Source organism: Notothenia coriiceps, unplaced genomic scaffold (assembly GCF_000735185.1).
Source record: "Notothenia coriiceps isolate Sejong01 unplaced genomic scaffold, NC01 NC01_scaffold00035262, whole genome shotgun sequence".
NCBI classification, from domain to species: domain Eukaryota; kingdom Metazoa; phylum Chordata; class Actinopteri; order Perciformes; family Nototheniidae; genus Notothenia; species Notothenia coriiceps.
The window spans coordinates 337923-354027 of NW_011367963.1; the positions used below are offsets into that span (position 1 = coordinate 337923).

At 40.7% G+C, this 16105-nt stretch overlaps 1 protein-coding gene across 29 annotated transcripts in view; it reads right to left on the reverse strand.

Moving 5' to 3' along the window:
* The window catches only part of LOC104962705 (protein tyrosine phosphatase receptor type D), a 201740-nt gene that overhangs the window by 62432 nt on the left and 123203 nt on the right, over positions 1-16105 (reverse strand). For 16 of the 29 annotated variants that reach the window (XM_010791191.1, XM_010791186.1, XM_010791184.1 and 13 more), the window contains 2 exons: positions 2510-2655; positions 57-198 (listed from right to left, as the gene is read on the reverse strand). In XM_010791191.1, coding sequence (XP_010789493.1) covers positions 57-198; positions 2510-2655 — 288 coding nt within the window. Of the gene's footprint in view, positions 1-56; positions 199-2506; positions 2656-16105 lie in introns of all 29 variants that reach the window. The other 13 variants (XM_010791182.1, XM_010791181.1, XM_010791179.1 and 10 more) reach the window with 1 other exon arrangement.

Below are 16105 nucleotides of genomic sequence, written 5' to 3' on the forward strand. Positions count from 1 at the left end.
AAGGGGAATATTAGTGGTGTGTGTTTAGTCTTTTCGGGTGTCTGAGGAGGACCTACCACGTAAAACAGTGAGTCTGGTGGTAGCGCTCGTCTCTCCAACACTGTTGGAGGCGACGCATTCGTATATGGCTTCATCTCGGGGCGTGCGTAAAGGCTGAATTCTTAGCACTGAACCAGAACCATCGTCGAACTCTATCACCTGCAGGTGCGAGAGAGACGATGTGTTACAGGAGATTTTTTTGGCTCACAATGAGCGCTGGACCTTCCGCAGAGAGAAAGAGACACAAGACTGTCGAGGACATTTGGCTGACAACACTGATGAGGACTGACACGATGTGCTTCCTATGACAGAAACAAAAACTGCTGCCTAACTTATATTAAACCTCCTACACGTGTGCTAATTTGTAAATATCATGGTTGTGTACATGTGCAAAAATGTGCATATTTGATTTATATAATACTCTTTAGCCTTTTGGTTGTTTCTTCAGTTATGTGTTCAGACATGCTGTTTTTTTGTGACTTTTTTCTTAAACTTTAACCACCTAGGAATTTGTGCATTCACTTTTATAATAGATGCGGCTGACTAACTTTAAGAATGGGATTTTTTTTTTTTGTTCCAAACTTTTGCTCTTATTTCCTGTTTCAGAGTGATATTAAAATCTGAACGTGTCCCACTCTTAAAGTTATCATTATATCCCATTGGATTATGTCGATGGGACAGAAACAAGCACAAACAGTTAAAGGTGGCTTGATAAACGGTTACGGACAGTTGTACCATGAGGTGAGATAGGGCTGCTCGATTATGGCAATAATTAATATTAACATTATATTCTATATATTCTAACACCACAGTTATTCAAATGGATATCTTATTGACTAAGGAGACTTTTACATCCTTAAATCTGGTGCACTTTGACAGGAACACTAAGAGGCTAGATCTCTCCGTATTGCTTGTATCTATATTAACGGCGATGACATGGCAAACACGTCACACCCACAATAAAACAATTTAACAAGACAAGGTCTGTGTTACAAGACAGGTCTTTGCCGACACAAACGCAGAAGTGCACCGCCATAAAATAAAGGGGTGTGCTGGACCTATAACAAAAGATGGAACTAGAACATCATTTTGAAATTGATTGCGGCACAATAGTCTTTTTATCTGCAACATTAACTTAACATTTTGCCAAAATCATAATTGATAATTTAATCGCCCAGCCCTAAGGTGAGATAGTGGTACAAAAGACAGGACCGACTGTTTTGGACGAACGACACATAAAATGTTTACAAACAGGTGTTTGTTGTAGCTTATTCAGCTATTTGTGCATGCTACATGTATACTCACTGATTTAGAAAGCCCTGTGTCATGACTCAATTTTTATTTTTAAGCATATAGGTCGATTTCAATACAGATAGGCCTAATACCTCCACTTCTCTCTCTCACACACACACGCACGCACGCACATACGCACGCGCGCGCGCGCACACACACACACACACACACACACACACACGCACAGAGGCCTACCAACAGTTCTACAGTTCACCAAATATCTGCATGTTTTATTCAACAATACATTTCAACATTTGATTGGCCAAGCTATAGCGGTGTTTGCATTCAAGCTGACAGCAAGTGATGGTAAAGAACATCCTCCTTTCTTATTTAAAACAGCAGAATTAGAAAGGAAGTTGTGAGACTTTCAAAAGGAAATGGATTTTTGTTAGAAGATGAGGTGGTAGTCATGAAATGGCGGCAGCCGGCAAGCACTGTGAGGCAATGAGAGAATGAAACAAGCGTGTTAGCATTCAGCTCTACGTGCTATGAAGACGCTATGAACTCTGATAAGATTAGATTTCTGTGGGCAGAGACGCAGAGAAGATGCGGGAAGAGGCCTCAAAGCTTTGTTAAGCCATTGCTGCTGTGCAGAAGCAAGCACATAATGGCATCTACAGCAGAGGGGGAACAAAAGTGACACCATGATAGTCCCGAGGACTGACACAGAAATTAATAGAAATCTTATCAGTGCTCTGCGATGATGTGTTATTTCTCATGGGTATTGAGCCCAAGTGCAGATTAAAGCTGACCAGAAATCAAAGCTTCAGCCAAAATGGGTAGGGTAGGACATGCATTAAGATAAGGATTCCACAAAGCAAAAGGACATCTCGAAGTGAAAGCGCTACTTTCACTTTACATAAAGCTGGCAAATGTGGCGTGATGCTAATGTAGGTATCTGGGTCACACCACAAGTTGGTTTTTTCTGTCCAATTGCTCTTTTCTTGTCTTTCATTTAATTACAAATATGTCCCCAGATATTTTGTATACTTGTTAATTAAAAGTCATGCATGTTTAAACGCCTGGCCAGCATGGTAATCAGAGTCTGCTAATGCGTGGTGGCAAGTCGGGGCGAAAGCAAGCTTTGCGCTATGGATAATGTGCGAGCACAGCCAGGAGCAGTGCTGAAGCATTCTCATTTGTCGAGCATTTTACATCAGAACAATAGACCTAATACCTCAAATCTCTGGTTGCTGACTTTCTTCCCCTTCTTGTTCCACACAATCTTCGGCCGTGGATCTCCGGACGCTTGGCAGATGAAGGATGCCACGCCTCCTTGCACGCCTGTTTGGTCATTGGGGGTTCTTAAAAACTTTGGTGGTGCTGCAGAGACAGAAACAGAAAGACATAATAGTGAGTGAGCATGCTAGCATTTCAGACAGAGCCATGTATCTCTCTTATCAAGACATAAAGTAACAAGATTTCAGGTTTCAGCATGTGGCGGTGAAGAGGATTGTGTTTGGAGGTCAGTCACAGAGATTGTACAGACTTTATTTTGGAAACAGATGATCAGGGGTTTAGATCAGTATTCATTTTATTTCCACTCTGGGAGTATTTCTATGTAACTCAGAAATCTCCTCTCCAGGATAACTGAGACTTTAGGGGAATTATTGGATAAAAGGGCAAACATTTTTTTCAGTTGAAGAAAATGTACATTTGTAATAACGTGTGGCACATCATTTTGCACATCTCACCCTCTGTGATGGTAATACATATGATATTGGTCATCATGGGGTTATAAGCTGTTCAGATATAAATGATTTTGTTCAGCACACTAAGAAAGCTTTACAATATATGTTTAGCTGTTATTTTTCATATGTAATGATGTGTTTGAATTAATTTTGCTTTGTTATCATTTGTATGAAAAGATGATTGTCCGTGGACTGTGTCATTTTTTGTAACATCATAAATGCTTTTTCATCGGACATAAATCACGTGGTCGGTCAGGGTTTCGTATAACAAAGCCTTTTCTTTTTCCAAACTGTTGCAGAGGAACAGAAGCACGTGTACTGGTTCAGTAGCACACAACACTGATCTGTAGAAACTCATCACTCGGAACGAGGGTTGGGCCACACACAAAGGAGACACGCACCTGATAAGTTGATTGTAACGCTCTGATCGGTAATGTGCATGTTCTGTTCTCCTAATTGGTCCCTCAATTCAGCACAACAAGTCAAGTGTAAAGGCAATGAGGATAAAAATGCTAAATGCAGGGGAGTTGAGGTGAAAGAATAGCAGCGTGGGAACAGTGTTGGCTTTGTGTGAACACGGACGTTCCCATCTACTCTGGAGGTTTCACAACAATGTAGAATTCAGTTGGATCTGATTTGTGAGCCCTGAAGAGAGCTGCAACTCTTGATTTTAAGAATGACTGTGTGTCAACCTTGTCAACTATTCACAATTTGGAAGTTCTGTTTCGTTTTTTTTCCCCTCCATGCAAATCAGTTTCTGGTCATGAACTAGCAACCAATTACAAACACATGAAAGTGATTGGTAATCAAAGGAACCCGTCTCTCTCTCTGATGATATTTTGAGATTTACATTCCAGCTTTATCATTACGATCAAGGCTCATTTCAATAGCAAATTCATAGTGCTAAGTCAGACCCCCCTCGTATTCCCCTCTGCGGCTCGAGTGGCAGCTTCGGTGGGAGGTGTGGCTCCATCTGTCCCCCTGCGGAGCAACTGTTTGCCTTTTATCAATCACTTGAGCAGGCCATTAGTGGCCACACAGCTGCAGTAATGCCAACCATCTGAATCACCTCATCTGTGAGTGTGAAAATGTGTGATTGTGCTTGTTCGCTGCCGGTGTGCAGACTGATTTCCCCTCCCAGCAGAGAGGGGCACATTAACCTGCAGGATTCATGGAGAGGTGACATAAGTGTGTGGTCAGCGATCAAAAGGGGTGAACAGATAAACAGGCAAGCAGCTTGGCTTCCACCGGGCAAATTAATCTGGGGAACCACCTGATTGCTTCATGCTATGCACACACACATTATCAAACACACACACACACACCTCTCAGAGACTCCCTCTCATTCAGCGGCTGACAGATCCAACAGGTGGGACGCAGAGTTGACACCGTGTAATTTGTACATGGCAAAAAGCACCATTATACCTGCGTCTGCACCTTATCTCATTGAGTTTGCCGGGGTGTGGCGCACGCTGGCGCCCAGCCAAGAGGGTGCTGATGGGTAATTGATATGCTATTGGGGCTGCTTTCGCTCCGGGGCCATTCATTATGGCTCGCTGCGTCTCCCTACGCCGGCTATGATAGACTGCGAGGACATGTACGGGAGATCAGCCCTGGAGGTGAGGGGAGGGAGTCATTGCACAATGGGGAGTGATTGAGGCGTGACATGGAGGTAATGGTGTTTTCACAGACATGGCTGCTGATAGCACCATACCCCCATTTTAGTTGTGCCGCTGACAAACATCCATTTTGGTAGACTCATGTATGGCTCCAGGTAGACAGAAGCTGATTGAAACCTGTGTTTTCTCAGAATAATGCCGCAACTACAACCTTGACAGCGATCAACAGCGATATGCTCTATGAACAAACGCTGTGCACAACCACGCACTGTGAAGAAACCTCTGATTTTTTAATGGTCTTGTTGGAAAATCACCGAAGCCATTACAACACAAAAGCTTCTGTAATAAGATAGGGGAAAGATTTATCTGCAATCATGTTACTCTAATACAAAATAATTTAATTAGTACAGTGCGTGCACACTGTTTCGCCTTTTCAAATTGTCTCTTTTGAAAGAAGCTGCTCTTACTGCTGCTGCCTCTCCTTTGAGAGGTAACCATGAATTGATACCAGGGTTAGCTACCCGTTAATCCAGCACTAAGCCGTCCTAAACAAATTAGATGGGTAAAGCGTGTCTCAAAGGTCAGTGACATGGCCCCGTTACCCTGAAGTCAGTATAATCTTTTGCACATTTGCTGCATAACATCAACTATGATGCTATTATACTTTTCATCAATCAACACCTTGCTGATAATTTGGTGGCTGCCTGCACTGCACTGTTAAGAACAAACATGTCCCGAGGGCTGAGTGGGTGCACTGGTGTAGAAGTATATACATGTTCAGTATTATCTGAATGGAAAAACATACATTTATATTGGAAGCCTTAAATAATGTAAGCAGCACATACATAGAACATTAAATGTTATGCATGTAACTATTACTTAATCCTGTCCCTTTGTATTATTTTTCACCCCTTTTGAGTCTGATCATTGAGTGATGCTTGAACACTGGGGCACCTCTTTTCCAAAGTTCAAGCTGACGATGTGTCTCTTGAATATCACAAAAATATGTTCAACAACAACTCTAGGATCAAACTCTTTAATATGCAAAGGTTTACCAGAAAAGTTTACTTGCAGAATAATTTCTGATTTCCAGATGTTAAGACATGCACATATAAATGGCCTTCTCGATGAAAAGTATATTTTTAAAGAGGCCCAATTCTGGTGAACTTACAGTACCTGTTGCAGGGACAAACTATAAGATTAAGTTGACTGTGGAAGTGAGACTAATGATTTGATATCTTTCTATCGTCATGCTGAACTAAGAGGATATTTGGGTTCAAAGAGTCTATCGGCTCTGCATTCATTACAAGTTTGTTTGATATTGGCTTAGCTCACATCAGCCAAACATTGCATTCAACGACTGTTCTGAAACACATCAGAGATTCATTCATAATGGCAAAAACATTTCAAGTCATCAGAGCTCCACTATAGACTAAAGTTTGATCTGCCAAGCCATTAAAAAGCATGTATCAAAGAGTGGAGAAGAGAACATTAATGAACCCACTTTCAGTTTGAACCTCTATTCGGCATAGACAGCGGTCTAAGGCGGCTCGGTTTCCACAATTATACTGACTGACATATTCAATTTCATTTGCATGAAAAGGGCCATTTCCTCTCTGAATCTTTAACTTGCAGGGTGAGGTGGAGTTGTGGAGGGCGATAATTAATCCCTACACATTGGGTGGAAGTCTGCAAATACCCTGCTCCATTTTGCACAAACTGTATGAAGAAAGGAGTGTTTAAAGAGGCCATTAACCTCATTCGACATCTTTAAGCCGCAGCATTTCTCTTCTGTGATATTGATGAATTGTCACTATGGTAGCAAGTGGGACAAACTGGACTCAAAGGGGAGGCTAGCGTTGGAAGAGGGTAAGCAAATAGTATATGCACTTTATGTAATCCTTTAAGTATTCTGGAAGTCCATCGCAGCAATATCATTATCAGAGTATTTCAATGAAGAAGGGTGTGTTTGCTGGGGGTTGTGAATGCAGTTGTTTATAAAGCAACGCCCTCTCTATGGATTAATTAACTATCTATACAGTGTTGAGAAACATCTGACCCGGTGCCAAACAGAAAACAGACAAACAAAAAGAGAGTGGAGATAAACCACACATACTAATGAATGGAACAAACACCAGCACAAACCATTTTCTTGGGGAAGCACACAGCTTTCTATCTGCAGCATTATGATAAAAAAAATGTGTCTTTTGTAATGCTGAGGAAACAAACTCCACATTGTATGTGCTCACAAAGCAGAAAGACAGAAAAGGAATTGGAGCTTAATTAGAACTGTTGGCTGATTTGCATAGCATGCTCATTGGTAATCTGGCCTTAAATGGAAACTGAAATTCTTATTGCAATTAGTGATTACTTGAAAGAGGATATGGCCTCCGAATGATTGTTAATTACTGGATCAAGAATAGTACATTAATTCACTGCTGAGGTTTTAACGCGGTGCAATGATGGGGACCCGCTCTTCCATCAATATTGTGCTGCTTGTCACACATAATGAAGTTCATAATACAAGTCTTCTCCTGCACTGCCCCCCCCCCCTCATTCCCAACTGCTTAAATGTGCTCTCTAAGCAAAATTCATAACAGTCATTATGTAAAACTAATTCAATAGAACAAACCAGAATGCAGCTTAAGGACACATTAATATTGAGGCAGCACGTGGATACTGGGGCTCCAGGTCTTTTCTGAGAGAGGGTCACGCTCTCTTGTTTGGCTCATAAGCCTCGGAGAGTCTCATGTGAATAAATAACTGCGTATCATCACATATCAACACAACACGGAAACTACAGCATGCATAATCATACACAACATATTCCCATGCCAAATATTCAGCCCACTGACTAAGGTTGCAGGACCCTTACTCCACTGGGACTTTTTCAACCCAGTAAGTGTCTGTTGCTCGGTGCTGTGAGAGGCTTCTGGCTACAGCTCTGTAAGAGTCAGGGCACTTAGTGCACAGACAACAGTAACAGCTTCAAAAGGAATAGCTAATGCTCGTGTCCCACATTCAATGCTCTGACAGACTCTCTGACAAGACGGGAGCGGGAGGGGGGTGCACAACTTATTCTACACCGACACTCTCATGGGTCGCTGGATGGGGCGAACACTGCAAATGGGCATTAATAAATTGGAGGATGTGGGACAATGGAGTATTCTGGAAGGTTCCATTAAATAAATATAAAGGGTTATTTATGGAACAGTGCCAAGCTTGTGAGTGTGTGTTTCATGGGATAAGATGGAAATTGAAAGGCTTTTTTATTCATTTATCAGTCTAAATTCATAAAGGGAAAATCCTTCGACATGACAGTGGTCTCTTCTGTGGAATATAACAATGTTTGCAGAGGAAAACCTAGCCCCTCTACCTGGGTGTGTGTCCCTACCACACACACACGAATACGCTACAGCCGTCTCCCGTGGGACACATTAGCGAGGTAGATGAATCCAGTTTGTCACTTAATAAAACGGCCCCCTCAAACAGATGGCTTTGTTCAAACAGCCCCCAACGCTTTAAAGCGGGGACTGAATTGCTGCTGTGGCAAATCAGACACATGAAAGCCCGCCTCCCTTTGCGGTGCAAACCAAACAGAAGGAAACATATAAATATTGAATTGCGACACTGTTGGCACGACACCATCCGCGAGAGAGAGAAGGGGGGGCGGAGTGGAAAACACTCGACCCTCCTGTAGGAAATTCTGAACATCTGGACTGAGGTAGTCAAACGAAAAGGCTAAAATAATACAGAGGCTTTTCAATATGACATGTCCCCTCACTCATTACTGGTTAATGTGGCTGTGAATGCACACATCTCTTTTGTGTGTGACCATTAGAGGAAGAAACAGTCGAGCAAAAGGTATGAAATTTGGATTTGTTTGTCTTGTTGTTTGTTTTTCCTCCAACGTCTGGGAAAAAGAGAGAACACAGATAAGTAATTCTAATTGTGCAGGCTCACTCTGTTTGGTAGTCAGGGCAGTCTATTTGCAAAAAGTTAATTATCTGATAGGATAGGCAGTGGCAGCCACTAACCCAGAAAGCCATTCGTTCATTCTGTTATCCACCAGGCAATGGAAAGATTCATTAAATTGCAGCGCTGCAACAAAATGGCCAATAGTTATCATGCTGGGACTGCACTGACTTGAAAAGATGTAAAAAATTGCAAAAGTGATAACATTCTTTGGCCATGTCAGTTACTGCCAATGTAATCACATGTGTAGATAATGGAGCATATGATGCTGATGCTCCCACCACACATGTCATGTAAATCCTATGTAAGATACATTGGATAATGTCAGCATGACAGCACGTGCAGATGATAATCTACAAAGCAGCTGGCTAACATGAAGCAGGAATCAGAAGATACGGATGGGAAAAGTGGAATGGAAATCAAAAGAGCAACATATTTGACTGGCTGTATTCGGGAGATAATAACACTATGCCTAGGCCTGTCCTATTTCTTTACAGCATAAACTTCACATAATTGTCTCTGCCCTCAACCACGGAGCGGAAAAGCTTGCCTCATATTTGTCTCTGTAGGAGCAGAGATGGATTATGAAGAAAATCATTCCAGGGATTCAACATTGTATATTTAAACAGACTGTAATTTTATGGATAAGTTGTGCCAAGCCATTTCCGATGGATGCCAGTTGTCAGGCCATAAGAAGTGACACATTTCCCGCACTGTGTTTTCTCAAGCGCTTACAGGCAAACTAGCTCATGCTCCAGAAATCCTGCTGGATGACAACTGGCTTCCTCTCAGCAGCACACATTTCCTGCAATAAGTGTACAGCTTAAATGAGCTTTCTGGAAACAAATAAGAAATTGGCCTCCTAATTAAAATGTTTCCAAGTCTGCCCTGCGTCTAACCATCAACATGATTGAACTAAAATAAAATGTTGCTAGTAATACTAACAGGTTGCTAGCAATATCTAAATGAAAACAGATGTTCCCATCCAAAGTCTAAAATAAGGAGAAATGAGAATTGTGATCTTTACCTTCAATGACTTGCAGGCCTTCCTATATTTCCATTTAGTACATACAACTTTATTTATCCCAAAGAAAATGACTATATTGCTGAGTTGTTGTTTTTTTCCAAATGAAACCCAAACTCATCCTTAGAGGTGTTGATATGCTGGACACGTGGTTTTAATTATTAGCCTACATTTATGTTTGGTGCTAAATTTGTTTTGTAAGGTTCAGGGGCTATTTCACAAATCTTGGAAATGAAAATTATGAAAATATGCAATATTGAACTACAAATATAATTAAATGTTTGTGAAATCTGCATCATGTAAACACCAAATGTGCAGTGGAAGCACCACAAACATTCACTCAAAGACCAAAGTGACCTTTCACAGAGCATGCTTTGTGTAGCAGTGAAGGAAGAGTATTGCACATAAAGGAGAGAAAATATGTATGTCTGTGCTTACAGCTTGAATTGTCAACTTATTGGCTCCATGGTTAATTTGATGAAGTCAAAGTGTAATAAAAGCCAAAAGGTTTTAAAAATGAAAATATTTTTTGGGTCAAAATATTGCCTATAAGCTTACAGTATGCAACTCAAATGTCAAATAATTATCCAAATTAATACCATTTAAATGATTACCGGTACTCTTAATGTTACTCTTTTGATTACACTTTTAATGAGTGTGTTTACATCAATATGTGACACCACGGGATCGGGTAAAGGATAGCTGTGTATTAGTGGCTTGTTTTTGTCAGCTACACATTATTAATATGTCTCCAACCAAACCACATGGAGTAGATCTAACTCGAGGTCTTTGAATTCTTAATTGCAAACCCCTGAAGAAAAAGCTTCAGCTCGTGTGGTTGTGTGTGTGTGTGTGTCTTTGAAGAGCTACAGATGGGAAACAAATGAGGGCGGGGGTGTCAGGGTCAGACTAGCGGATGGGTGTTTTCCCTCGGAAGCAAACAGAGCAATGTCACCCCAGGAGTAAAAACAACTACCCTCAGGGGACATAATTAAAAGTAATCTGGTGAAATGAAGAGCTTCAGATCACTTTTTGAAAGACCCCTTCTTGATGTGTGTGGATGATTCATCAGGAGGTGTGTAGACGTGTGTGCATGTGTGTCAGTGAGTTACAACACGCTCTGCTTTAGAGCCAAAGTTTTAAGGTGCATTCATAATCATTACCATTGAGTTTTTATTTTTATATGTGTTGATTTTCTTTTTATTTGTCATGTCTTAGCTCTCAGCTTGGAAAGTTCTATAGGAGTAAGGTCTCAGTATATTTGTCCAAATTAACTTTTTTTGAAATATATAAAGCCATGTTTTTGTATGGTTTCAAGCCAAGATCAATTCAACCTTGAAGATGGTTGTGTCATCTCAGATGTGAGGAAATAAATGAAACGCACATCTTTGGAAATCTTTCAAAGCGTGTAAAAGAATGTGAGTTAATGATATTTCTCCTAATGTATATCTATTAGTGAATTTAAATAAGTGGGTTTCATAGTTTCTAAGAGGCTGATTGAAAATAGCGGAAGCTTTCTAAAGACTGTCAGGGGCTGGAGATGTGATCTTTGGATTGATGGAGTTTCTTCTACGTCCTTTTCACACTTTGACAAACTGACTCACTTGACAGAGAGGGTACACAAAGCGAGTGCACATGTTTGCCAGCAGTGATGGGCTCCAGCCAACTGGATGAGTGAATGGGTTTTCTGTGCAATAACTGTATATACATAGATGTACTGTATAGACAATGCAGCATATCATAAATCGGCTCATTTCCCAGTAAAAGGCCTATGTATTGTGAATGCCCTTTTACAAGCATACATGGTTAAAAATGTGCGAAGGTGATGACGTCAGGGCATTGTGCTCGGGCTGAGCCACGGACAGCCCCGGCCCAATTCAACCCGTGCCCTTTTCACTGAATTATTATAAAAAAGCACAACTGTGAGAAGTGGCTGTGCCTGTTTTAATGTGGAGTAGTGAAACTCTGAGGAAGATCAAGAGAGGAAAAGGCCAATAATATTGTCACAAAATGCCACAAGGTACTTCAGTCCTCAGTTAGTAATGGCTCCATCCATTCTCTAGCATAGATTAAAGGTTAAATAGTCAGCTGGAAGTCGGCATGATGGTTAACTTCATCAATATTCAGGGAAATCTAGCACACTTAAGCACTTAAAGCAAACGCAAAGAGACTGATTTTCCCACTGGAAGAAGGTCAAACTGATGGGGAGGAAGCTTGTTACAGTGTGACAATGTGGAAAGTTCCACAAACAGTTATATAAACACTTAACAATATACTGTATTAATATTTCCAAAAAGCATGGACACTGCCTGTTCTGCTCTTATGCTCTTTTTTTCCTGACCGTTTTGTATTTGTTATCTTAGACAGGTCCTTTCCCCGTAATGATTATTGATTTAAAACCTACATTTGTGTGTTGCACTGATACATATAACACGTTTATGTTTATGGCAGGGTTCCCTTTAGTGTTTTTGGCACAGATATTTCCCTCTGCAGCATGTAAGGCGATTCCGATGTCATAAATCATTCCACAGGTGCAGGGCTATTGTCAAAACTCATACGTCCCTTTGCCTTTTCAACCCGGGAGGAAAGGGAGCCAAACACGTCCCTAAAAAACAATTTCCCTTCCCCTTCTTCTTCTTCTCCCTGCACTGAATTTGTCAGGAGGGAGAACCAAGTCCAGATTAATTAGATTCCATTTTGTGGTCATCTTCGTTTTTCCCTCCTTCCATGCCTCTTTCTTTTTCTTTGTCTTGCCTACAGTCCTTACCGCCATCCCGGCTCCATTTATCACATTGCCATCTCTACTCTGCCTTCCCCCTTCTTGCTGGGAAGCCATTAGAGCATCTCTGCATCGCCGCGGCCAGATTGCATTCCCGTCCCCGCTCGCGACATTTATCATCTTTTGTCCTAACTTTTTATCTGACCCTGTCCTGTGTGAAGCCCTATCTGCAATACCCACTGTAATGAAACACTGGGAGGTGAGGCTCAAGTAAGTAACCTAATTAAACCCAGCAAACAGGGACAAAGGAGGGAAAAGCACAAAAGGCCTTTGTGAGAGTGCCAGAGGAGGAACACTCACAGATGGCAGTGAGGAAGTCAGAGCAGTGATGTGGCGCCATGCCCGTACCACCTTCTCTCCTCAGTATTTATAGTGTTTGTCCCGAGATGTCCGTGATGTGGACCAATAGTATGACAGTTTATCTTTCTCTTGACAAAGCACTTATTACAAATCAAAATATGATGAATGTAAGAAAAGAAATGCTTCTGTAGGACATGTAAATATCTCAGTGATAAGCCCCAAAGTATTGAATAATGACTACTAAGAAGAAATCTATCCTCCGTTTCCAATTCTTAGGCAAAAGTCGAGTGAATTGGTCTCATTAGGGACAAAATGAAGAATGCCAAGCGTCATAATTATCGGCGCACTGCTGCAAACAGTATCGAGTCAATACAGCAAAATGTCAGGAGGGCATTAGTGGGCAATTATTAATCCATATCAAGCTGGGATGGACAATTGAATTATTACCCAATCAATATTTCCAGATCTGGTACAGATGTAGAGCAGTGACCGGGCAGAGGGATCTGATAAGGGCAGAGGGGAAACAGCTAAGTGCTTCTTTCTGCTTCTTCCAGTCACGGACACACACTTTACTGCAACTGGGTATGTTAGTGGAAGTATACAAACAACTAGGTATGTAAAGGAAAAACATGATAAGATTCTTAAAAAGAAAAAAGCATCAGATAATAAATCCTAAACATCTGCTATTGATTGAACGCTTGGCAGTTTGCAGATCCTAACATTAGAAAGATAAAACTGTTACTATGTTGACCAAGGATTGTGTTTCTTTCAGTATGGAGCTACTGAAATAGCAAAGCTCAAAATGCAAGGTGACAACACAATAGGTGCTCATCATTTGTTAAGCTATTATTATCAATGTACTGATAATATTGCTTACTTTCTGGTGGTACTCCCACTGTTCTGGATGCAAACTGAATAATCACCCTCATTGGATCTTAAGAAACTATCTCACATAATGTCAGTCATCCTTTGTGTGAGCGATGAAACAGAATGAACGTTGTGTAACAGGCTTTTGTGCGTTTCAAAGACGCCACACAATGAGCGCTGGCGAAGCCAAAGTAGCTGTCTCCCTGCAGATAGCAGTCATCTTCAGATAACAATACCCTCTCATGGTCTGTTTTGCTTTTTGTTTGCCATTATTGTGAATCCCATCTCATCCCTGAATCGCTTTAGTCACTGTGCAACCAATTGATTACTGCTAAGTTGCCTGGACTGGGGTTATTTTCACAGTTTATTGCCTCACTGCATGCTGCAATGGATTATGATTTTAACATAAGATTGTATTTTTAGCTGACTTTTTCTTATAAACCTGCATTATTCTTTCATTTTCACTTGAATGTGTTCAATATAAAGCTTCAGTTTTCATTATAATAATACCAAAATGTTTGCACCCCATTTAAAACTCACTTACTTCATGTGGGTTTGCGATGATGACTCAACGCTTTAATGGAAGTTGGTTGAAGTTGAATTGAAACACTTTTTTAGAAAAAAGAAAGATCAAAATGGTGACATAGAATCCCAAATACAATATGTTAATAATCTTTTTTAGCTTGACTCATCCACACATTTCAGATCTTTTAAAAAATGGTTGTGATAAGTTCATGGCATGTCAGGAACCTTATCATATCCGCAGGATTAAAGTTGTAGGCTGCAGGATTACTTTTTGGAAATTATCTCTGAGCTTTGCAAAAGAAGAACAGTTGTGACTAAGCAGTGAAGAAACATGAAATAAATCCCAGTATCTCATATTAACTTTGCCTTTCCTTCTATCCTGTCTCCTCATCTGGTTTGAACATCTTTGAAAGTCAATCCATCCATTCTTTTATTTAATCTCCATCTAATCTCTTTCTCCGTGCTTCGCTTTATTTTCCCATAGTCCCATATCCTCAGATTCCAGATCAGTGGCAGTTCCCATTAGATTTATTTTATCTGTATTTAATTAATTTCCCTTCTTAGCTGTCTTATCAAGTACTGTTACGGTGTTCTCTTGCTGCTTGTATATTGTACACATCGTACATCCCTGAAGCAGCCCTTGGTTATTTTTAGCATAGGTCAAAGTGGATTTTCGAAACCATCTGATCAGTGGTGCTCTTTGGCAGTAATGGAGAATGAAAGCATATTATTACAGATATGCCATATTGTCCATCTCTTGGATCCATTAGGTGTCCAGTGCGTGTGTGGAGAAAACAACACTATTTTTATACATGTGTACTCTGCAGATTACAAATATGTGTAGAAATGTAATGGATACCCCATATGTTTTTGTTTTTCCATTATTTTAATACATGGCCATTTATATGTTGCTTGATAATGATATTATTTGTATGCAGAATGAAAGCTAATGTGCCTTCATCTCACCCAGTCCTGTTTAACCAGGCTTTCAGTTTCACTTTGCTACCAGTGGACTGACTAATGTCTCCTGGGCATCCCCATTCTCTTCAATTGGAGTTGGCAAATTTTGGCCAAAGACACAAATAAGGCTGTCTCTGTGGGACTTAATAGCAAAAACACAGTTTCCATAGACACTCTCCTTGAAGAATCACAACGGGGGGGAAAGAACAGCCAATTAAATTGCTCTCCATGTAATAAGAGGCACCAGCTCAAGCAGTGTGAAATTGCTACGGCTGTAGGAAACATACAGTAGCAAGAGGAACAGAATCCCTGATCATGTGTTGTTTGTCTTCCCTCCGAGGGGCAGAGTGGGAAAATCTGACTTTGAAGGTGTACTTAAAGAAATCCATGTTTAAATCCTGACATCATCGCGTCTGCTGCACAGCCTTTTCCCCTTTTCTCTCCAACCCCCCACATACTGAGGGAAGCAGATGAGTGGATTAAGGGATGACTCCGTAAGGATTGAGTGAGACCAAATTTAAGAGATTTGTGATTAAACATGTCAGACAGAGTGTTTGCATTGAGATTGGGATAAAGTTAAATATCACCACTCTTGATCCTACTGTCCATCTCTGTTGAATCAATTATCTACACTTAATCTGAAGTATCCTTCATCATGGCTAAAGTGATTGTGGTAATTCATTAGTTGATGGGAGAATGATGAATGTCATGAAATGCTGCACCAGGGGAGTTTTAAAGCTTCAGGGAAACACATTGTTCATGGTTGTTATGATGGATGTTGTATAAATGCCTCATAAATGTCCAGAGACCCTTTAGTAATTGTGTGTGTGTGTGTGTGTGTGTGTGTGTGTGTGTGTGTGTGTGTGTGTGTGTGTGTGTGTGTGTGTGTGTGTGTGTAGTAGTAGTAGTAGTAGTAGTAGTAAGTAGTAGTAGTAGTAGTAGTACGTACGTAAGTACGTAACGTAGTAACGTTACGTAAGTTAACGTAACGTAACGTAAGTAAGTAACGTAAGTAACGTAACGTAACGTAACG